Source organism: Bubalus bubalis, chromosome 12, assembly GCF_019923935.1.
Source record: "Bubalus bubalis isolate 160015118507 breed Murrah chromosome 12, NDDB_SH_1, whole genome shotgun sequence".
Classification (NCBI taxonomy): Eukaryota; Metazoa; Chordata; class Mammalia; order Artiodactyla; family Bovidae; genus Bubalus; species Bubalus bubalis.
In genome coordinates this window covers 102,874,110-102,895,544 of record NC_059168.1, presented here as the reverse complement: position 1 = coordinate 102,895,544, position 21,435 = coordinate 102,874,110, and the positions used below count along the sequence as shown (strand labels likewise).

The 21,435-nt window shown below is 58.2% G+C and overlaps 1 protein-coding gene across 5 annotated transcripts; it reads left to right on the top strand.

Moving 5' to 3' along the window:
* The first annotated feature begins 1,435 nt into the window (after positions 1-1,435).
* UBAC1 (UBA domain containing 1) lies at positions 1,436-21,119 on the top strand. Of its 5 annotated transcripts, XM_045162392.1 has the most exons (12): positions 1,436-1,533; positions 1,600-1,825; positions 5,771-5,891; positions 6,658-6,731; positions 10,005-10,112; positions 11,087-11,189; positions 11,466-11,574; positions 12,311-12,524; positions 15,048-15,134; positions 15,730-15,868; positions 15,957-16,124; positions 20,561-21,119. In XM_045162392.1, the coding sequence occupies exons 2-11, from the start codon at positions 1,688-1,690 to the stop codon at positions 16,103-16,105; spliced, it is 1,242 nt and encodes a 413-aa protein (XP_045018327.1). In that variant the 5' UTR covers positions 1,436-1,533; positions 1,600-1,687; the 3' UTR covers positions 16,106-16,124; positions 20,561-21,119. The 5 variants fall into 5 exon arrangements, with proteins under 5 accessions (XP_045018327.1, XP_045018329.1, XP_045018326.1 ...); XM_045162394.1 differs by lacking the exon at positions 1,436-1,533 and having other exon boundaries at positions 1,568-1,825; positions 15,957-16,036; XM_045162391.1 differs by lacking the exon at positions 1,436-1,533 and having other exon boundaries at positions 1,568-1,825.
* The last annotated feature ends 316 nt before the right edge of the window (positions 21,120-21,435 follow it).

Genomic DNA, 21,435 nt, shown 5'->3' with positions numbered 1-21,435 from the left:
GACCTGGTTCCAGGTGCCGCCCCAGCCGCTCCCCACCAATCCCTTCCCTTCCAGCATGCTTCCCGGGAAGCCCATCCTGGTGTCCTCCACTTTGCCTCCTCAGCCCTCTGATGCCGCTGTGTCCCATAAGCTCCCCTGGGCTACCCGCAGGCCCCGCTGGCCCCCGCTGTCTCCTGTCTCGTGAGACCGCGTCTGCACCGTGGATGGCACTTGCACGGCCTGCATGAGGAGCCCACTCCCGGGGCGATAGTTCGGTCTCATGCCTTAACCGCGACTAGACCCCAGCGGAGGGTCTGGCTCATGGAGGCTATTGGTAAATGGTAAACTGAATAAAAGGAATTCACACACAAGCAGAATGATCACAGAGGGAAACAATGTGTCTAAAACGGGAGAGATGCTGGAACCACCTCCCCATTTAGATCACCAGCCTCCGAGAATAGGGACGGCATTGGATTCATCTCTGCTCAGCAAAGATCCTTGAATGGACAAGATGGGAGAGTGCAGGTCAGTCACATGGTCCAGGTCTAGCCTGAACTGCAGAGTGCATACTGATATCTGTCACCCCCACGGAAATGAGTGTACTGAGTCCACTGGTCATGTTTCTTCCCTGTGGTGCTCACATGCCTGTCTGAAGGCACCTCTATGGCTCTGCAGCCTGAGTGCTGGGCCCCACCCCAGAGTCCCTGACAGGGGCATAGGGGTAGGGCAGGAGAAACTGCACTTCTAACAAGCTCCCAGGTGCTGCTGGTCTGGGAACCACAAGCAGAGACTCTGCTTTAGTGCAATAAGGTCCTAAAGAAACAACAGCAGCCACATAGACAACCTAAAATCTAGCAGCCACAGCTTTAAAAAGTAAAAATAAACAGTGCCAACATATTTTACATAATCCATTCTATTATTCCAACACGTAGTCAATATATAAGGGCTTCCCTGGTGGCTCAGCTGGTAAAGAATCCGCCTGCAATGCCGGAGACCTGGGTTAGATTCCTGGGTTGGGAAGATCCCCTGGAGAAGGGAAAGGCTGCCCACTCCAGTATTCTGGCCTGGAGAATTCCATGGACCCTATAGTCCATGGGGTCGCAAGGAGTTGGACACGACTGAGCGACTTTCACCGACTCACTGTCAATATATAAACATTGTTGAGGTATTTTTCGTGCTCTTTTCCTGCCAACTCTTTAAGATTCAGTGTGCATTTTACACTGAGACCCATCTCAAAACAGACTCGTAAATGCACGGCTCCCGCGTGGCCGGCGGCCCCCGACCCACAGCGCAGGCAGGTACGGGACGAAGGAAGCGGCCCCCGAGAACTACAACTCCCGGCGCGCTCGGGTCGCGGCCAGTGACGCACATTTGGCGCGGCGGCGACAGCGACGGCGAGGCAGCCGCAGGAGAACCACATCTCCCGGCGTGCTCCGGGTCATGCCCTGTGACGCACTTCCGGCGCGGCGGCGACAGCGCGCCCCCGGTGGATCGGCGGCGGGGCGAGGGGGACCGCTCGGGCGGGCTGGCGGTGGGGCGAGTGGCGGGCGGCCTGCCGACGGGAGAGCCGGGGGCGGGGCGGCGGCGGCCAGCGAGGGAGTGCGCGGGCGGCCTGGCCCCGCCCCCGGCCCGCCCGCCCTGGTGACCTTCAGGGACCGGGCGGCGGGCGCAGGCCCCAGGCCCGGGCGAAGGCGGCGGCGGCGGCGAGATGTTCGTGCAGGAGGAGAAGATCTTTGCGGGCAAGGTGCTGCGGCTGCACGTCTGCGCGTCCGATGGCGCCGAGTGGCTGGAGGAGGCGACCGAGGACACCTCGGTGGAGAAGCTCAAGGAGCGCTGCCTCAAGCACGTAAGGCCGGCCACAGCTCCAGGCCTCCCTCTTTCTCCCGCCGCCCCCGACTCCCGCTGGACGCTGGGGCTCCGGACCGGGCGCTTTATTCTCTACCTTCTGGTCTAACTCCCCTCAAGACATCCCGGGAGGCCGGGGCGCGTCGGGGACGCGGGCTGGGAGAGGCCAAGTCGCCGCCGGAACGGGGCCTCCTGCGGTTCCAGAATCCATCCATCCGCGCTTGCTGTCGCGGCGAGGTTCCCGGAGCTGGGAGTTAGTGCCCAAGAAGGTAGAGAGAGACCCGCCGGGAGAAGCGCCTTCCCCTGACCTTGCAGAGCCGGCTGCTTGGAGCCCTTTTCTGGGGCTGGCATGGGGGCCGGCGCCTGGCTCTGGCCACTGGTGCGCCCCCGCACCCCCTCACCGTGGTTGGAATCACTTAAAATAGTGTGGCTTGGCCCAGCTGGTCCATGCACCCCTTGCTATCCTCGGCCTTTACGTGGATTACGCGGGCAGGTCGGGGAGAGGGCCATTTTTTAAAGTTTGTTGAGGTGAAGCACCCTTTGTAGGTTCCTCAGAGGGCTAGTCTTTGCCTATCTCTTTAAGCTTCTCGAGTCTGTAAGGCAGGCCAAGACATCTGTCCGTGTGACTCAGGCTGCCTCAGGAAACTCTATCCTTTGCACGGTCTAGTATCTCCATGTCAGAATTTAGGACAAAGGAAGCCACAGCCTCTCACTGCACACCTCATGTAAAAAGTGTGCCTGTATGCCATCGACTCACACGTTTGTTCTGGGCCCACCAAGAGTCTAGCCCTGGCTCTTTCTAGTGTGGTCTCCAAGGACAGACTTCCAGCTGTTGTTTTAGTGACTCCCGCAAAATGATGTCGGGTCCTTCTGGGAGTACGGTTCTGCGGAGTTGTTCTGTAATGGTCGCAAGCATGCCAGAGAGCATTCTGGTTGCCAGAGTCCCCTTCCGGAAAACCCTGGATGTGAATAGCGTCTTGGTCTTGAGTCAGGGAGGAGGGGGATGTGGGCTCACACACTTGGGCAGCTATGTTTTGGCCGTTTCTATTTCTGACGCAGTGACGGGTGATTTCACGATCTAAAAACCACCATGACAGCACTCAGCGGGAAGGCTGGGAGCCCCCTGAGCGTCCAGACTATTAGAGCGAGGCTCGCTGCTTGCCCAGTGCAAACCTCTCTGAGATGCTGTGCCACCCGGTCAGCACAGGAGCCCTTTGAGGGCTGGAATACCTTAATTAAAAAATAATGCCACTGGAAAAATGGTACCAGTGAACTTGTTGGACACACGGTTGCCACAGACCTTCAGTTTGTGAAAAGCCCAGTGTCCGAGAAGCAAAATAAAGCCAGGGCACAACCGAACAAGGCGTGCCTGTAGACGGAGCCAGATTGTCAATCGAGACAGCTGCATGGCGGTGGAGGCCGGTCACCTGCTGAGTCAGGCTGGTGGCAGCAGGCACATTGGTGCGGCACCCAGTTTAACTCACCAACGGGAAGGATTGGCATAACCATCAAAACGTTATGTTCTGGAGGGAAAACGAAGCAAGAACTCTTAACCTGGGGTTAATGAGGGAGCCAGTTTCATTAGGCTAACTATTCACATCATGCTGCTGATATTTTTTTTCCAGTTGGTACTGAGGCGTATCATTTGGAATGTTTTCTGACATTATCCTGCTTTGATGTTTTCTGGCATTATCCTGCTTTGAACAGATATCTTACTCCACTCTGTAGATTTTATTTTGGGCCGAGGCGAGTGGCGGGCGAGCAGCAGGGGCCTTCCACAACCAAAAAATACCGGCATACATTTTGGGACTCAGAGCTGAGCTGTCAGGAAGTTCTCACACCTCTGTGCCCATGCCGTCCTGGGGGCAGAGTTCGCGGCCTTGTGAGCCCGTCAGGAGGCATTTCCAGTTAGGAAACAGAGTTCTTGAGTGTGTGCTTGACTATCACCCGGGAAACCTGTGCACTAAGCTTAGATCATGGTGTCACCGCTCCGCTCGGGCTCCTCCTGCCTGGCTCCCCGCCCTGCATGCCTGAGCCAGGGTTCTCTATCCCTTCCTCCTGCCCCTCTACCCGGAGGGGACACTGTGGGTTTCCTCCCACCACAGGATCCCTGGGAGCTTACTGTTTTTTGTACGTTTTTTGTTATGCCTATGCGTTTTTAAATGAGTAAAGCAGCTTTGTTAGTGAAGGTGTATTATGATAACTTTTACAGAAATGGATTGCCACGGTGGCCTTTCCTTTCTCGGTTTTATATACATTGGGACCACTGTGGTGGTCTCTAGCCCAAGCTTAGATCACGCGGCAGAGTAAATCGGAGGGTCACGATTTTCAGCAGGTGCCCCTGCGCCACGGTGGGTGTCTTCTGGGTGACAAGCTTCCGGCACGCAGGCTGCTAGCAGGCCTGGCGGCAGCACACCCAGGCGTGTCCTCACCTGCTGACGTCAGGAGGAAGCAAGGCCATCTCCAGTCCTCCGGGAGGAAGCGGGCTCACTGGGGCCCGGCCCCTGCCCCAGCCGTGGGCTCTGGCCGGCTTTCCCACTGCCAGGGCCCGGCTCGCTCCAGCGCCTCTGCCGAGAACAAAGGAAAGAGCGAGTAAGCAGGCCCTGTGTGGATGACTCAGGCTTGTGTTGTGCTCCTGGCGCCTGTTGACAGGCTGCAGAGGACAGTTTTTTTTTTCAGGAGCCAGTATGCGGATTGTTTTGGAAAATTGTGTTTCATAGACTGCATCCTGAACTTGGCACACCAGCTAGCCTGCAGATTTTAGAATTAGAAGAAGCACACCCAGTATTTCTGGGAGCAGAGCCATCGTGAGAGTCCAGGGAGGGGTGTCTCTGTCATACATGGTTAGAGTGTGTCTCACTGTTGGCTGGTTTCCACCTTTGTCCCCGCCAACCCCCCACCCCCACCCCCCAGCTTGCGTGCATCTGTAGCCCTGACGCCCGCATGACTCCTCTTTCCTGTTGGGTTGCTGAAAACTCTGGTTGGTCTTCAGACACGAGTGCTGAGAGGTGAAGTGCAGGCTTAGCTTCTGCCTTGGTGAGCAGTTATGTGTCCAGGGTATCTGATGGCAGAGGGGTGTGGAAAGGTGGCCCCGCTGAGCTGAGGATGGTGAGGACCCCGGGGTGGTGCCTCCCCCATGTTGGGGCAGCCTTGGCTTCAGCACCTCTGCCCCCTCCACTGTGTGTTCTGGGGTTTCTGAGCTGCTGATCAGTAACACAGTGACGTGCCAGGTGACCCCCTTCCAGCTGCCAGGTGGGCACTGCCAGCCGTATCTGTAACTCACTTTGGGGCCCCTGTGGCCATCGCTTGGTGGACTGGGGACTGAGCTGAGGCCATCCTGCCTCCTCAGGGTTTTTTGGGTGTTTGCGTGGTCAGGCCCTTATGGCCTGCTCCCCAGGGACCAGCTCCTCTCAGCCGTGTCGCCGGGCTCCATCGAGTGCCCCGGTGGAAGGCAGGGAGCAAGATTCCACAAGGAAGTAGCCAGGTTGGGAAACGCTGGAATATCGTCTGCCAACCTCCACAGCATGTGGCTGGCCTGGCCAGAGTCAGCCGGGCACTGACCACACCCGATCCCACTCGGATCTTTAGGTTCTTGGGAGACAGCAGACCTGCTATTGGCATCTGTGAATCGCTCTCCAGATCTTTCCAGATGAAGGAGCGGTTCGAGTAGCTGCTGGTGGGTAGCAGGATGTTCTGCGTCTGAGCCATGAGCCTGTTGAGGAGCACTTGGGGCCCAGTGGCCAGGTCACTGCCCTTGGGGACTAGGGGCTGTGGCGTGTCCACCATTGCCAGGGTTCTCTGGTTTCATTGTGGCTTTGACCCTTAGCTAGTAAGAAAACCAGTAAGTTCTTGGCGTGGCTTGGGGTGTCAGGTCCTGTATTATCAGTATCATGGTCAACTTATTTTCTGTCCTGACATATGTTCTATGATTTTGTTTGTTTCCTAGTGTGCGCCTGGGAGCTTAGAAGACCCCAAAAATGTGACCCATCACAAATTAATACACGCTGCGTCTGAGAGGGTGCTGAGTGACGCCAAGACCCTCCTGGAGGAGCACGTCCAGGACGAGGGTAAGGGGGCAAGGGGTCCCCATCCCAAGCGGGCGGAGCAGGGAGACGCGGCAGCCACAGGGTTTCATTCTCCTTTGTTGAAACACAGTATGTGCCCTGGAATAAAAGAGCCGCAGCCTTCTGGAGAAGCCAGATGTGAACTCTGCTCTGCAGGCTGTTTCCATGCAGAGCCAAGGTCCCCAGAGCTGCTGCGGGCTCTGCTTAGGGGACAGGAAAGCACAGCTGTGGGTTGTTCCAAATGTCTAGGAAGACGTTCTTACCACGCACGTCTGTCGATTGACTCTGAGTCTCCTGCATGGAGGCACTTGCGGAGAAAAGTTGGGCTTTCTGTGTCATTCAAAGCACAGTTCTATTTGTGAGATTCCCTTACGTAGCCTGCTTTGGAAAGACTAGAATACTGTTTATCGACCTCGCTGGATGTCTGGTTGGCATGGGCACAGTTAGCCGGGTGCTGACCACACCCCGGGTGCCTTAGCATTGAGAGTTAAGACCAGACGCTCCGACCTCCCAGACTTTCAAAACAGAGCCGTTAAAACAAGCATGCCGGTCCCGTCTGGTCCCCTCAGCCAGGGTCTTGCCAGGCTGGAGCCTGTAGGGGTGCAGAGTCAGCAGACCTGGGGGCTGAGGGAAGGCTGGGCCTCTGCGGATCCTCGTGGAGGAGGGCCCAGAGAGAAGCCCTGCTCCTCGGCCCTTGGGTCCCCCTGGTGCCCTCTGTGCCGCTTCTGGGTGTGCGATGGTAACCAGCTCGCCATGCTGCTTTCCCCAGATGTGATACTGTTGATCCGAAAGCGCGCTCCAGCCCCCCTCCCAAAGATGGCCGAAGTCTCTGCAGAAGAACAGGTGAGCTTCAGAGTTTGGAACTGGCGATCTCTGTCGGGGGAGACTCAAAAGAGACTTCTGAGGCTGGCTGGCTGTGGGTCCCGCAGGTCCTGTGGTCACGGGCTTTCGTCACGGCCAGGCAGACTGTTGGCCGACGCCTCGCCTTGTGGCTGGTCCGGTGACCAGCTCCGCTTTTGGGCCACGGAGAGGCGCGTGCTGCCTATTCCCCGGGTCGGGTTTACTCTCTAGCTTCCGTTCCTCCTTTTCTCATTTCCTGACATTAGAAGGTCAGGAAGTCACTAAAGACCACCCACAACACACACAGCGCGGGAGCAGAGCGGGGCGCCAGCCTGCACGGAGTCGGTTCCCGGCGAGGCCGGGGCCACCCATCCCGTCTGGCTCTTGCAGGACAGGCTGCTGCGGCATTGGAGTTGGCGCTCGGCTGAGACCCCCCGACGCAGGTGCCCCCGGAAAGCCGTGCCCGCGCTCCGTGTGTGGTGGACGCCCCAGAGGCTCGCTCCTCAGAGAGCCTGGTCCAGGAGGCTCCCCGTGTGGCGGGAGACGTGTTCTGTCAACAGGCCCTTCCCAACGCTTAGGCCAGGTGCCTGCCATGCTCGGGGCGAACGCCAGCCTTTGCTTAGCTTGAGGGGTAGAGTGTCCTGTTCAATGCTTTGAAATGCTGGGGAGAGTGTTCACCCCAAAGCAGGAAGGCCAGCCTCCCTGGGCTGGGCCCTGGGCCTGTGGCGGCCCAAGCTCTTTGGGGCCTCCTGTGGGACAGCCGCGGGAGGAGGCCCTGCTTATCTGCAGCCACACCTGCCTGGGCGCGGGCACGCTGCTTGCCCGTCTCCGGGAGATGGATGGGGCCCCAGAGTCAGGCCTGCTTCTGAGAACCCCGGGGTGGATCCGGCTCTCAGGTTACCGTTTTGGTCGCTGGCAACTCCCTGAAGCGCGGTGACTGTGTCGATGGCAGGCTCCCTTCACCCCCACGGCCCTGGGTGACTTGCCAGGCTGTGACCCTCACCTTTTCTCTGTGTGTATCTGTCAGGTGAAATATTGTAAAAACAAACATGCCTGTTTTTGTGAATAACTCGTCTTTAAAGTCAAAGTAGTACGTGTATTTAGAGTCAAACGATACTCCAATATGTTGTAATGAGCCAGCAGGTGCTTCTCCCTCCTGAGTCACGTGCTCAGGGGGCGAGTGCTCCACATCCTTCTGACCCTGTCTCCAGTGATTCTTCTCCTGGGTTCTGAACAACATCCCGGGTTGATGTTTCTTGGAGTCTCAACGTAGACTCTGGGTTGCTCCTTGTGACCTGGGCAGCTCCTCCCTCGTCAGCCCTGCTCCCCTGAATCTTGGTCAAAGACCCGGAATCCCTGTGTTATCCTTGTGTCAGTGTCGCTCTGCCCTGAGCAGTTTGCTAAAGGTCAGCTCTCCTTTTTTTGAGTGCAGTTTTTTTCCTGGAGCCAGTAATTGCTTCCTGGTTTAGTTTGTTCTGTGTGTAGGCTTACCACTCATTTTTTCAGATTCTGCTCCCAAACTGATACACCTGTCTGAAACCAGGGTCACAGGTGTGAGGCCGTCTGCTGGCGCCCGCTCCGGGAGCCACCCCTCAGCTCCTCCGGCCCGTCCATCTGCGTCAGGCGTGCCGCACAGGGCTGCCCACCTGCTCCTCCTGCGGCTCCCGTGTCTGCGCGCTCCCTGACCGCAGGCCTGCCGGCTCGGAGCAGCCCTGTTAGCACACAGGTTGCTGGGTCCGTACCGGGCAGGCCCAGCTGGCCCTGTGCTCGGGAGCTGGAATCAGGTCTGCCTTCCTGTTGGGAGCCTCTGCTTCCGGCTTTTTCAGGTGTTTGGCAGAATCCTGTTCCGGCACTTTGAAGAGCTGGGGTCCCATTTTCTTGCTGGCCATGAGCCAGGACCACCCTCCACTCCCGGAGGCCACCTCCTTCCTGGCCTGCAGTTCCCCACGTCTTCAGAGCAGCCAGTGGGGTAGCTCATGCGTCGGGTCCCTCTTGCTTTAATCTCGATGACCATGGTGAGCCCCGCCCGTCCTGTTTATGGACTTGCCCGATTAGGTCAGCCTCCCCCACCCCCCGCGAGGGCCTTGTCCTCCAGTCACTGCACCCTGTGCCGTGACCTGGCCCCCAGCTGCAGCCCGCCCGCTCACGGGCCCCGGTCGGGCAGCCGTGAGTGCAGGAGTGGGGTCTTGGGGCCATGTGCCCTTGTGCCTGCTGGAGTCAAACGTCTTGTTCTCCTGGGTTGGGTGGGGCCAGACTCGCGCCAGCATCTCTGAGGGCGGAGGCCTGGAGGGCCTGTGCGCAGCCGTCAGTGGCTGCCAAGGGAGCGCGCACGCTCGATGGGCCTGCGCCCCGGTCCCCGGGCATCCCCAGGCGTCCCCAGGGCGTCCCCGGGGCTGGCGGTGGAGCTGGTCAGCCCTGCTCTCCTTCCTCTGTGCCCGGTCTGTGCCCCTCCCAGACTGCTCGCACGTTGACCCTGGAGATTCTGGAAGTTCTCTGGGTACTTGTTGGTACTTTCCCCGCCTCATTTTCTCTTTTCTGTCTCTGGCAGTCCCGTGGATGTGGGACCTACTATCTGAGAGATGTTTGGTTTCCAATAAGGTGCTTGTTCTGCGATGACCTGGCACAGCATCCCCTGCTCTCCTGCCTTTCTGAGCACTGTGTAGCCTCGCTCTCTGCTTTCCAGGCCTTTCCTTCTCTTCACTGCATGTCTCTCTCCTTCACCCCCTTTCCCCACTTCTTTCTCTGTCGCACTAATTGCAGACTTTGTTCACGTCCCTGTCAGAGGCCCTGGGAGTTCACTGGCTGCTCTGGGCCTGGCGGGTCGTGCCCCCGGCCTGCACCTGCATTCTCCTGCCCAATACCCCAGGAGCCAAGTGGTGTGGGGCTGGGCCTGCCATCCGGGGTCAGCATGGTGCCTCTCCTCCTGGGCTCAGGGCTTCTCGGGCTGCATCCAGGGATTCTTCATGGTCCCTCTGCGGTCTGCTTGCCCGCCCAACCATCGCTCCCGTGTGACGGTCATTCTGCCGCCCAGGAGGCAGTGTCTGTCTTCCCCACCCTGTACCGCCGTGCTCCAGGGCCAGCAGGCTGCGACCGTCCAGTGTTCTGTCCCTGAGGCCACGCACAGAACCGTCCGGAAGCCTCCCTGCTCATCAGGGGCGTGTGGCTCCAGTTCCCAGGACTCGCGTGCTCCCTGGTTAGAGCTGTGTTCAGAGACCAGTCTTGCCTTTCACCGTTCTTACACTCACGTCTGATCTTCTGATTCCTCTTCTGTGTTAGAAGAAACAAGAGCAGAAAGCCCCGGACAGAGACGCTATCTTCCGAGCCACCGCCAGCCTGCCCTCCCACAACATGGACCGGGCCGTGGTGCAGACCAGCGCGAGGGACGTGAGTGCCCGCGGGGGCTTTGTGGCCACAGGGGGCTGAGGAGACCTCCTGAGAGCGCTTGGGAAGCAGGATGTAGGGGGTGCAGGAACTCTGTGTGTTATATTGGAACTTTTTTGTAGGCAAATTAATTCAAGTTAAAAGGTTTAAAGAGACGTTGGGCCAATAGGATACTATGGGGAAATGTGAGTTTTGTCCTGAGTTTGGCAAAACCTTTTAGAGAGAAATCTGACTCGTGCTTATTTTGGATCAGAAGGTTAAAGCAGAGTTGGAGCATTTCCAGTGCTCCCGAGCCAGGGCCGGGCCAGGACTTGGCGCCCGCTGGCCAAGAGTTGCGGGTAGCACCCCCAACACCGCAGGTCAGTCTGCGGGCTCTGCCACGAGCTGGTCAGTTCAGGAACACGCCTCTGAGGGTCTCCTCCAGAGAGTTCTGTGTTGGCCAGGGCATCTGAGGTTGGGCACATGTGTCTCTCGCTGGCCAGTGCGTGTGTGTTTCACGATGGCCGAGCCTCACTGTCGGGGAGACGGGCAGTTGGTGGGTTTCTGATGACATTCCCAGCAGCCCCCCACTGCATTGAGAAGATGAACTGGTTGCACTGAATGCTAGAGGCCCACAGCAGTGGAACCCATGGAATCTGCCTGTTTTGTTCAATGAAGCCAAAGCTCTCAGCTCGCTTAGCGGCCAACGGGGCAGACGCCTCCTCTGGGCTGGAGCTGAGCGATGGATCCTCTCCCGCCCGCCCTTCTGAGAGCCCTGTTGCTCTTCTCCCTGGTTATCTGGGCGTGATTTGCTGCACAGATTTGGAGTTTCGGGCAGGGGGTGTTATTTCAGATCCAGGCGTGACTTGCTGCACAGATTCGGAGTTTCGGGCAGGGGTGTTGTTTCAGATCCATTGACTCACAGATTCGGAGTTTTGGGCAGGGGTGTTGTTTCAGATCCAGGCAGCTTTGTTGAGCGTCATGTGCTTTCACCGCAGTTCCAGACGGAGCTCCGGAAAATCCTGGTGTCTCTCATCGAGGTGGCTCAGAAGTTGCTGGCGCTGAACCCGGATGCCGTGGAGTTATTTAGGAAGGCAAACGGTAGGAGCGGGCCCGGGCGGAGGCCCACCCTCGGCCGTCACTGTTCACACTCCCCACAGAAGGGGCAGTAGATGGGCCTTGTGGATGCCTCACACCGTCACCCGTGTCTGCACAGTGAGAGCTGACGGGTCTGTCTCGGGTTTTCTGAGGTGTAAGAGGTCAGCCACAAGCGTCTGGTGCTCAGGCGGGGTGCTGGGCCTGTGGGGAGCTTGGGGAAGCACCCCTTGTGTGGCCGGGCACGCCCCAAGCTCTCACGGTGCCGTGTCTGGCCCGCAGCCATGCTGGACGAGGATGAGGACGAGCGCGTGGATGAGGCAGCCCTGCGGCAGCTCACGGAGATGGGCTTCCCGGAGACCAGGGCGGCCAAGGCCCTGCGGCTGAACCAGTACGTCTGAGCCCCCCGCCGCGGGTGGCACCCTTCTGCCCCGGGCCCCATGACTGAGTCGCCTCCAGCGTGCCTGAGTGTCGGTAGAGGACCTGGACACGTGTTCTGGAGTCACAGCACTGGCCGCCTCCAGGTCTTAGAGGGCAGTGTGCGGTGGACCCGCTTATTGGGAGCGTGGCGTGTGGTGGTGGTCGTGCACCTCACCAGGCTCTTGTTTTCCGGGAACTCGGATCACAGCTTGCTCCTGGCGGGGCCGAGGAGGACCATGGCACGTGGGCGGTGGCGTCCTGGGAGTCTCCTGCAGTTTTCTGTTAGTTACTTGTCGGTTACGTGCCCTTCCGTATGTTCGGTTCTGAAATAAATTGTCTGTAACCAAGGGGTGGTCAGCGGGCTGTGTTCTTTTCGCTTTTGAACCAACCTCTCGTGGGCACCTCGTGGGTTTGGCTCCCGTGGCTTTCTGCACTTGGGCATCTGTTCTGGCGGGGCCGGGGCTTCTGCCGCGCTGCATTAGATCCTTGTACAGGACTCGGCAGCTCACGCTAGGCAAGCCACGAAGTCAGAGAGGCTTTTCTCGGGACGACAAGGCCCGGTTCCCTGGCCTGAGGTTCTGCTCAGGGGCTGACTTACCTTGCGGCATGTCAGTGCTCAGGGGCCGTCTTCCCTTGGGGCGCGTCGGTGCTCAGGGGCCGTCTTCCCTTGGGGCGCGTCGGTGCTCAGGGGCCATCTTCCCTTGCAGCATGTCGGTGCCCCAGGCCATGGAGTGGCTCATCGAGCACGCGGATGACCCCACCATCGACACTCCACTCCCAGGCCCATCCTCGCAGGGAGAGGCGGGCGCCGAGGCCGCCCCTGCCGCCGGGACCAGTGAGGAGGAGGAGGAGGCCAGAGATGAGCTGACGGAGATCTTCAAGAAGATCCGGAGGAAAAGGGAGTTTCGTGCGGATGCCCGGGTGTGTGTTTTCAGGTAGTGGGGGCGCCTGGCAGGTGGAGGGGCTGGTCCTCCCAAGGCGAGTCCTGCGGGGGAAGCCACAGCCCCCAGGCCAGGCCACCGGCCCTGCAGGGAGCGAGGCTGGGAGGGCTCTGGACAGACTTGAGTCTGGAGTTTCCAGTTGGAAGTTTATAAGTGTCCTCGAGCCGTGGGGTCAGGCGGGGGCCCTGTCCAGAGACAGGAGGGCCACCCACCGGCCGCATGGCCCGCCTTGTGAGCAGGAGGCTGGTCAGGCAGGTCAGTGCAGCATGTGGGGGACTCAAGGGCCCGGGCCCCACGGCCTCTGGCTGGACTCAGCCCGCTGACCTGAGTGTCCGTCCTTGCGGCCGTCTCTTCACCGTCACCTTGTATCTGATGCTTTTCTGTCTCCCTGTTCTTTTTCATTGTTCTCTTTTTTCATTAGGGTTAATTTTAATTTAATCTCTTTGGATGCCTTTGGTATTGTAAGCGTATCCTATTTACTTTCAGATCACAGCTCTGTCAGCTCCAGGTGTTAGGGCTCCAATTCTTCATGTCTTCCTGATTTTGCTTGTGGCCCTAATTTCTCGGGGTCTGATGCCTCGTCCCAGGCTCACCTGTGGGCTTGTTTCTGTGGGAACCCATGTTGCCGGGCCGTGGGGTGCCCTCTGCAGCTTATTCAGAGCCTGCGTCTGCGGGGTTGAGCGTGACCTCGGGCAGGAGCTGGCTGTCGTGTTCATCAGCAGGGCTCGTGGGCCATGCGGAGTGTCCCCCGCAGGGCCAGGGTCCTCTCTGTGGGACGCAGACCCTGCTCAGGGCCCTGGAGTCCAGCTCCAGCTTCGCCGGCATGGACCCCAGGTCTGCGTCCTGTGCGTGACACTGGGCCCTGCCCCCTGCCCAGGGGACACCCTCTGGGAAGCCAGGGCGTTGTGTCTTTGTCTCTGTTCCTTTGGGATTTTCCCTTGAGTTGAGCTCCGTGTGCAGAAGCACATGGGTTACTTTAGTCCAGCATTTCTCAGTCCCGGAGGAAGTGTGTCTCTTCGTCTTAGTCTCTCGGGAGTCCAGTCGGTTGGACCCTGGACCCTGTTCGGGAAGGGCAGCCTGTCCTCGGGTGGGTCCCATGCTCTGCTGTCAGGCTGCACGCCTTCCCCGGGGTGGGCCCCGTGAGGCCCGCTGATGGTTGTTCACGGTCTTGGTCACCACCTTAAAGGTCTTTCCTGCTCTGGGCTGTCATTCTTAACCATCTTAAGTCACTCCTTTCCCCAAAAGGGTGTCGAGGCTTGAAGGGCCGGGGTCTGTGATCCTGAACCAGTCGGGGAGGGTCTGGTAAGGATAAGACGTTAGCTCAGATCCCGGGGAGAGCAGGTTGGAGAGAAAGGCTTGGACCTGAGACAGACCTTCAGCTGCCTCTGCTCCCCCGCCCCGCCGCGGACAGGGCAGTGACCGTGCAGAGCCTGCGGGCGCGAGGGCCTCTCAGCGCAGCCACACGGGGTCCTCCCTGGAGGGCTGGGGAGAAGCGCGTGGGGAGCATCTGGAATCCCCCCCCAGCAGTCCTGGGGCCGAGACAGAAGTGAGGAGAGGGGGCGGTTTATGTTGACACTTCATGGAAAAGGCCCTCCTACTCTTGGGTTTCGGACTGGACTCCAGGCGATCTTATGTGACGTGGATATCAAGCACTGCGGGGGGGCTGTGCCCGCAGCGTGCTGCGCTGACGGGCCGGAGGTGGGGAATGGCCCAGAGTAGCAGAGGAAGGGGGTCCTTGGCAGAAAGGACAGCTTAGACCTTGTTAACAATCATTTAGAATTAATTTCAAGGTTTTTTTTTTTTTCCAAAGATAAAGTGTGAAGAAAATCTCTCCCGGTTTCAGAAATGGCTGACGTTTTTGTCTCCACTTAAATGGGTGCAGCCGATGTGCCCTTTCTCTGACCTGCCCCTCCTGCTTGGCAGCCCCTCTTGAGGGGGCTATGCAAGGTGGTGGGGACAGTCCCACTCTTGAGAGTCTCGGGGACACACCTGGCGGGACCTGGGTGGGACAGTGAGCCTCCAGGAGAGAGCTCCAGTTCTGCCCCTCTGTCGTTCAGAGAGCCATCAAGTGTCTCCCTGAAGCCATAGAGAAACAGTCTTGAAATAGAAAACCTGGTGTTGTTTTTTTTTTTTTAATTTATTTTTTAAGATGTATTTATCTTTGGTCGTGCTGGGTCTTTGTCGCTCTGCACAGCCTTTCTCTAGTTGCAGAGAGCAGGGGCCACTCTGGCCATGGTGCTCGGGCTCTCACTGCGGTGGCATCTCGTCGTGGAGCGCTGGCTCTGGGCATGTGGGCTTTAGCAGTTGTGGCTCCAGGGTTTCAGAACGCCTCAGGCTCTATAGTTGGGGGTGGCACACGGGCTTCATTGCTCCAGAGCACATGGGATCTTCCCAGACCAGGGATTGAACTGTTAAGACATCCCCTGCCAAGGTGCCGTGGCTGGACCCCACGGTTGCTGCCGGGCCCGCGAGCACGGCTCTGAGCCTGCGGCCTCTCCTGCAGGCTGTCATTTCCCTGATGGAGATGGGCTTCGACGAGAAGGAAGTGATTGACGCCCTCAGAGTGAGCAACAACCAGCAGAACGCTGCCGTGAGTACCGCGTGCGGCCTGGGCACCCCGGGCATGTGGGCACCTTCCCGCGCAGGCGGCTCCTTTGCTTTTGAGGTGCAACAACAGGGTAGGTGGTTCAAACAGTGTACAGACTTTAAAGTACTGAGAAAATCCTGGGCTTTGCCTCTCAGAGAAAGGTACGCGTCCTGCGGGTGAATGTGAAGCTTGTATATTGTGTTTCACTGACACCGAGACGATGCCACCCTGTGGACACGTGCCCACTGCTGCCCGAGAGCCTGGGGAGGGGCTGGGGGTGACGCTGGGTCACTTGGGGAGCAGACTCAATCTGGCCCACGTGGCCCAGGAAGGCAAGGTGGGCCTGGGCTTCAGCTGTTCCTGGACGAGCCTACGAGGTCACAAGCCGGCCACGTCACACGACAGGGCTCTGGTGTGCACTCGGGCTGCAGAGCTCCAGAGTGCCCTGAGCTGCGGCGCCCGCATCTGCCGGGACAGCCGGGCTGGACTGGCCCTTCTCTCAGGACCCCTGGCCACTGGGGCAGCCCTGGAGCCCCCGCCGCAGCGTCGAGGTTGGCAGGGACCGTAGGCACTGACCCTGCTTCTCTGGTGTTTGCAGTGCGAATGGCTGCTGGGCGACCGCAGGCCCTCTCCTGAGGAGCTGGACAAGGGCATCGACCCCGAGAGCCCCCTGTTTCAGGCCATCCTGGACAACCCCGTGGTGCAGCTGGGCCTGACCAACCCGAAGACCTTACTAGGTGCGTGCCTTGCTGCTGCCCGGCGGGGCTGGGCCCACCCGCCACACAGATGTCCCTGGGCGATACTATGGGCGTGCCGCCCCTGCAGGGCTCTGGTGGCTGGGACCCGGGTGTGACAGCCTCCTGTGCGGTGACTCCATTCCAGCTCTGAGAAACCAGCTCCAGCAGGTGATCCGGTTGGGAGAGCGTAGACAGCACCCAGCAGGTCAGGGCCGTGCCCAGAAGAGGCTTCGTTAGCTGGTGGCTCTTAGTCTCTGTAAGGGTTGCCTCGGTGCTTGTTTTGCCTATGAGAAACGATATGATATAAAAAAGTGTGTATAATTTCTGTCACTTTAAAGAGTGATAGTAAAATTAATAACCAAGTTCCTGCTGTTCATCTTGAAAAAAAAAGCGGTCTTTTAAAAAAATCATAGCGCGACGCAGGCACCCTTGAGTCCCTGGGTGCCCCCCCAGCCCCCACTGCAGTGATCCCCCAGCCCCCGCTGCAATGACCCCCCCCAACCCCCGCTGCAGTGACCCCCCAGCCCCCGCTGCAGTTATCCCCCCAGCCCCCGCTGCAGTGACCCCCCAGCCCCCGCTGCAATGACCCCCCCAACCCCCGCTGCAGTGACCCCCCAGCCCCCGCTGCAATGACCCCCCCCAACCCCCGCTGCAGTGACCCCCCAGCCCCCGCTGCAGTTATCCCCCCAGCCCCCGCTGCAGTGACCCCCCAGCCCCCGCTGCAGTGACCCCCCAGCCCCCGCTGCAATGACCCCCCCCAACCCCCGCTGCAGTGACCCCCCAGCCCCCGCTGCAGTGACCCCCCAGCCCCCGCTGCAGTGACCCCCCAGCCCCCGCTGCAGTGACCCCCTCCCTGCCCCAAATGGGGGCTTCCTCAGCAATGTCAGTGGGGGTGTCCGTGTCCTCAGACCATTCAGTCGCCCCTCTGTGTTCTGGGCTGCCCCTGGGACTGGCTTCCTGGAGGCTGTGGTGTGGCATTGCAGGCCAGTGCCACTGCCGAGCCTGCCGCGTGGCTGCCCAACGCCTGCAGCTTCCGGCCGGTGAAGCTGCTCTGGGCACTCCTGTGCCTGGTTCTCAGGGGAGGGTTCCCCCAGGGCTCCGTGCCTTGGGCCGAGTGGCAGGGCCCTGGGCGTGGGTGTGTTGAGCCAGAAAGGGAGCCCCGCCCACAGCAGCTTAGGGCCCCTGCTGCCAGGTGCTAGGAGCGGCCGCCCAGGCAGGCACAGGGCTTTTGCATACTTGGCCATCTCCCCAGTCTCTGAAGGACAGCCTCTTCCAGAAGTTTCAGCCACTCTTAGGACCTCCACTGCCCCTCTTCTCTGGCTGCTTCTGCTACTGGATTGCTGTCTGATAGCTCAGAACCTTCTCATGCCTGCTGCACACTGATCCTTTCTCAGATATTTAAATCTCCAGGATCCCCTGTCTGTTTCTGCCTTCTCTGTTGATCCCTTTGATGAACTTCTGTCCTGTATCTTAACGCAGCGGAACATCTCTGTTTCATTTATGACATGCATCTTTAAAGAAAGCCCTCTGATTCCAAGCTTGGGAAGACCTTCATGTGTTTCTTTTTTTAGTAGTTTTCAATTTTCTTGTTTTAAAAAGTCTGTGATCCGCCTGGAAGAGTGAGTGGCATGAAGCAGGGAGTTTTTCTCTTTCTGCCTCACTCCCGGGCTTCAGTGGTGTGTCTTGTGAGTTGGTTTCCACTTTCTGTGTCAGTCCCCTCCACATTGGAAGCATCTTCTGGCCCTCCTCCCCAGAGACCTCAGGAGGGCCCTGTGTGCCGCCAGGTCTGTCCAAAGCCTTTCCTAAAGCATTTCTTTCAGTGCTCGACCATCGAGTGTGTGATTTGCTGATTTGCTCTAAGCTTTTTTTTAATTTTTGAAGGCATAGTTGGTCAGATTAAGTAAGTTCCCCTTTTCTCTCTAGTTAGATGCTAAGATTTTTCAATTGTGAGTGGGAGGTCAGCTTCCTGGGTGACTTTTCACTATCTATCAAGATTATCGTGTGGTTTTACATCTGATGTATCAGGTGTTTCTTGCATTTCTAAAACAAACCACCCACAGTGAGTGCTGCCCAGTCTATAGGCCCTGGGTCGGTGACCTGGACGGGCCGCGCACTGGCGCAGGGTCCTCCCCGCCAGACCCCAGGCCCAGGGTCCTGCAGGAGAGAGCGTCCCGTGGTGAGGGCGCCCCCGCAGCCACATGCTTCCCTCCAGGCATTTCTGGTAGGGTTTTAATGGCCTTTATCTCTTTGCTGCTGCTGCTGCTAAGTCGCCTCAGTCGTGTCCGACTCTGTGCGACCCCATAGACGGGAGCCCACCAGGCTCCCCTGTCCCTGGGATTCTCCAGGCAAGAACATTGGAGTGGGTTGCCATTTCCTTCTCCAATGCAGGAAAGTGAAAAGTGAAAGTGAAGTCGCTCTGTCGTGTACGACTCTTAGTGACCCCATGGACTGCAGCCCACCAGGCTCCTCCATCCATGGGATTTTCCAGGCAAGAGTACTGGAGTGGGGTGCCATTGCCTTCTCCTTTATCTCTTTAGATGAAGGAAAATATGCACTATAGAACATTTGGACACACAGGGAAGCTTGAGGAAGCAGAAGTCACCAGCGCCCCCAAGCTGGTGCGTTTCCTTCTGGTGTGTGGTGAGGTCTGGAGCAGCCGCACCGCACTGCAGCTTTCTGGTGCTTCATTTCTCATCATGTTTGATAGATTTTCTCTTTTAAAAATGAGATTGTAGCAGTTCAGGTATTTCATTCTATGGATGTGTCCTATCATTTAACAAATACATTAAATCTGTTAATTTATGTTAATAATATGACTTAGAAACTAAACAACAAGGAAGCGGCACCTGAGCTGAACCCACCCCCTGCTTGTGGTCGTGAAACCGCCTGCCTTTCAGCCGGCCTCGCAGCCTTTGGCATGCGGCCTTCTGAAGTGAAGCGTCTCAGACGTTGTCTCTGAGTGTGTCTGGCTCTTTGCTGTTGTTCTTTAGTCTCTGAGTCACGTGTGACTCTCGCGACCCCGTGGACTGTGCAGCCCACCAGGCTCCTCTGTCCGTGGGAGTTCACAGGCAGGAATATTGGAGCGGGTTGCCGTTTCCTTCTCCAGGAACTTTGAGCTCTAATAGTCCATAAAACAATGGAAACGTCCTGAATTAAGAAAGAAGACAAAAATTCTAAAAGTAAATTTCATTCCCCTTTGCTTTTATAGTTCAGTAAAGCATTTTTCCTCATAAAAAATAAGCAGTGTTCCATTTTCTTGCTTTTGAACTTCCACATGGAATAACCTGTGTTCGGACCCGCTTCTTTGGGTGCAGCTCCGACTGCCTGAGGACAGGCAGCTGGAAGGCAAATGAGCAAGGCCCAGAATGTGGACGTTAGGCGCTTGGGGACGTCTTGGCACCTGATGGGGCTTTCTGGGTGAGAAACCCACTCCCACCCTCTGCCCCAGACAGGGACCCAGCAGCTCCGTGTGTGCCTTTGAGCGCTTTCCTCCCGGCCTTTGCACGTTCCGTGTTGCCTGTGCGCGCCTGCCGCCGCCTCAGCTGCCTTGCACGCTCCTTGTCGCCTGTGCGCGCCTGCCGCCGCCTCAGCTGCCGAGTTGCCCTTAGCGCGCTGTCAGCAGCTCTTGGCGCGTCAGGGACCCCTCGGTCGCGTGTGCACTTCTCATCTCTAATGATGCCCGAGACGCGCGGCAGGAAGTCCTCCCTCGGGCAAACCTTCACCTCTGTGGTTTTCACATTTAGTGCTTTTTCCATCCTTTTGTGCAGCTCTGTCCTCCTCCTGGAGTTGATTGTGCCGCTTGCTGGGGGGAACGGAGGCCTGGGCTTCTCACCTCACGAAACCCACTTTATGTTTTGTTCTCCCGGATGCCGAGTCATCTTTCCGGGTTCTCTTTCTGAAATTTCAGTTGGGGGGCTTGGTGATTCTCTTCAGGGCTGGGAGGGTCATCAGGTTGTAAACATAACGAGGTCAGACTTTCCCATTGAGCCCGGGACTAGGGCCCTCATGACCCTGAGCAGCTGAGAGCCCGCAGACTGGGGGCCACTTTCACGAGGACATGGTTTGACGTTGGCTGACATGACGAGCTCTGCCGTAAAGCCGTCCTTCCCAGATCCGAGAGCGACCGTCCGCCCTGCGGGTGGTTGCTCTCCACCGAGTTGGCCATCATGTGTCTAGGCTGGAGAGCTTTTTTGCTAAGAGGCACCTTTGTTTGGTGAGGGGTCACTTTATAAAAGTGTTTAAAAATTCAACGTTTTCATCTCAGAGAACTGCTCATTTTTAATGTGCTGTTTTTTTTTTTATTTTTTTAAAGTTATTTCCTGAAGATTGAGCAGTTTGAATTTTCTAGTTAGATACTATTAAGCTGGCAACATCATCCTTACATAAGTCTTTTCTATCAGGGTGGGCCTGAAAGTGGAGTCACTGAGTCACGGGCTGTCACTGTTTTAAGATTCCTAGTAGCTGTTGCCACATTGCTTTCCAGAATCCCTGTGCCAGGGAATGCGGGCGTGTCGCCCCACCCTACCCACAGTGACCACACCGGCTTCCGTATCAGCAGATGAGACGCGTGGGGCGGGGGGCTGAGGGGGGTTCCCGGTCCCGCTCACCTGGAAGCTGCCAGGAGGAGAGCTCCCACCGCTGCGTGTTGCGCGTGCGGGCGCAGTCCCCCAGCAGCTCTGCGTGTCCCCACAGCATTTGAAGACATGCTCGAGAACCCGCTGAACAGCACCCAGTGGATGAATGACCCTGAGACGGGCCCGGTCATGCTGCAGATCTCCAGAATCTTCCAGACCCTGAACCGCACATAGGCCATGCACTGCAGCCGCCAGGCCCGGAGGGCCTCTTCTTCCCAGCCCGGGGGGTGGGAGAGCGTGCAGACCCCGGGTGCCCCGGGCTGCGGGCGGGGAGCAGGTGGGCTGGAGGGGACCCTCCCCTGGGTGTCGGGCGCCAGGGCCGCACTCCCGCTGGGATCTTCCTGTGAAAAACCTCGGGCGGCAGGGTGCTCGGTCGGCCTCCAGCCTCTGACAGTGTTTACAGGCAAGGCCGCCACCCTGGGAAGGGGTCGCCTCCGTCCAGCGTCCCCTGGGCTCTTGAACCGCTACTTGAATTAACCACAGGGGCTGCTTGTAGAGTCCACTTGTTATTTGAAACAAGGCATGTTTCAATCCAAAGTGTTATCGTCAAAGGTACTAACTTGAGTAGAAGCATTCACAGATGACTTCTCTTTAATAAATAAATTCCCCTTTTCCAACTCTGTGTCTCGGTCTGGTCTCAGCCAGGGAGGAGGGGCACGCGTCCTGCGATGCTCTTGTTCCCACCGAGAGCACGCTCACTGCCTCCCCTGGGCGCTCGTCGCGGCCACCTGCACGCTTCCTTGGCCAGATCTCATGTTTTTCTTGGGGTTGAGGGACTGCGTGTCCCTGTCTCTGAGGTGGGAATTGAGCACCAGAGTTGATTTGCTCTTCACGTGCCTGGTTGCTTTTTTAAGGATGTAAACACTCTCTGTGTTTTTAAATGGGAAACTGACCAGCCACGCCGTCTGGGGGCTGGCCTGGTGCACACAGTGC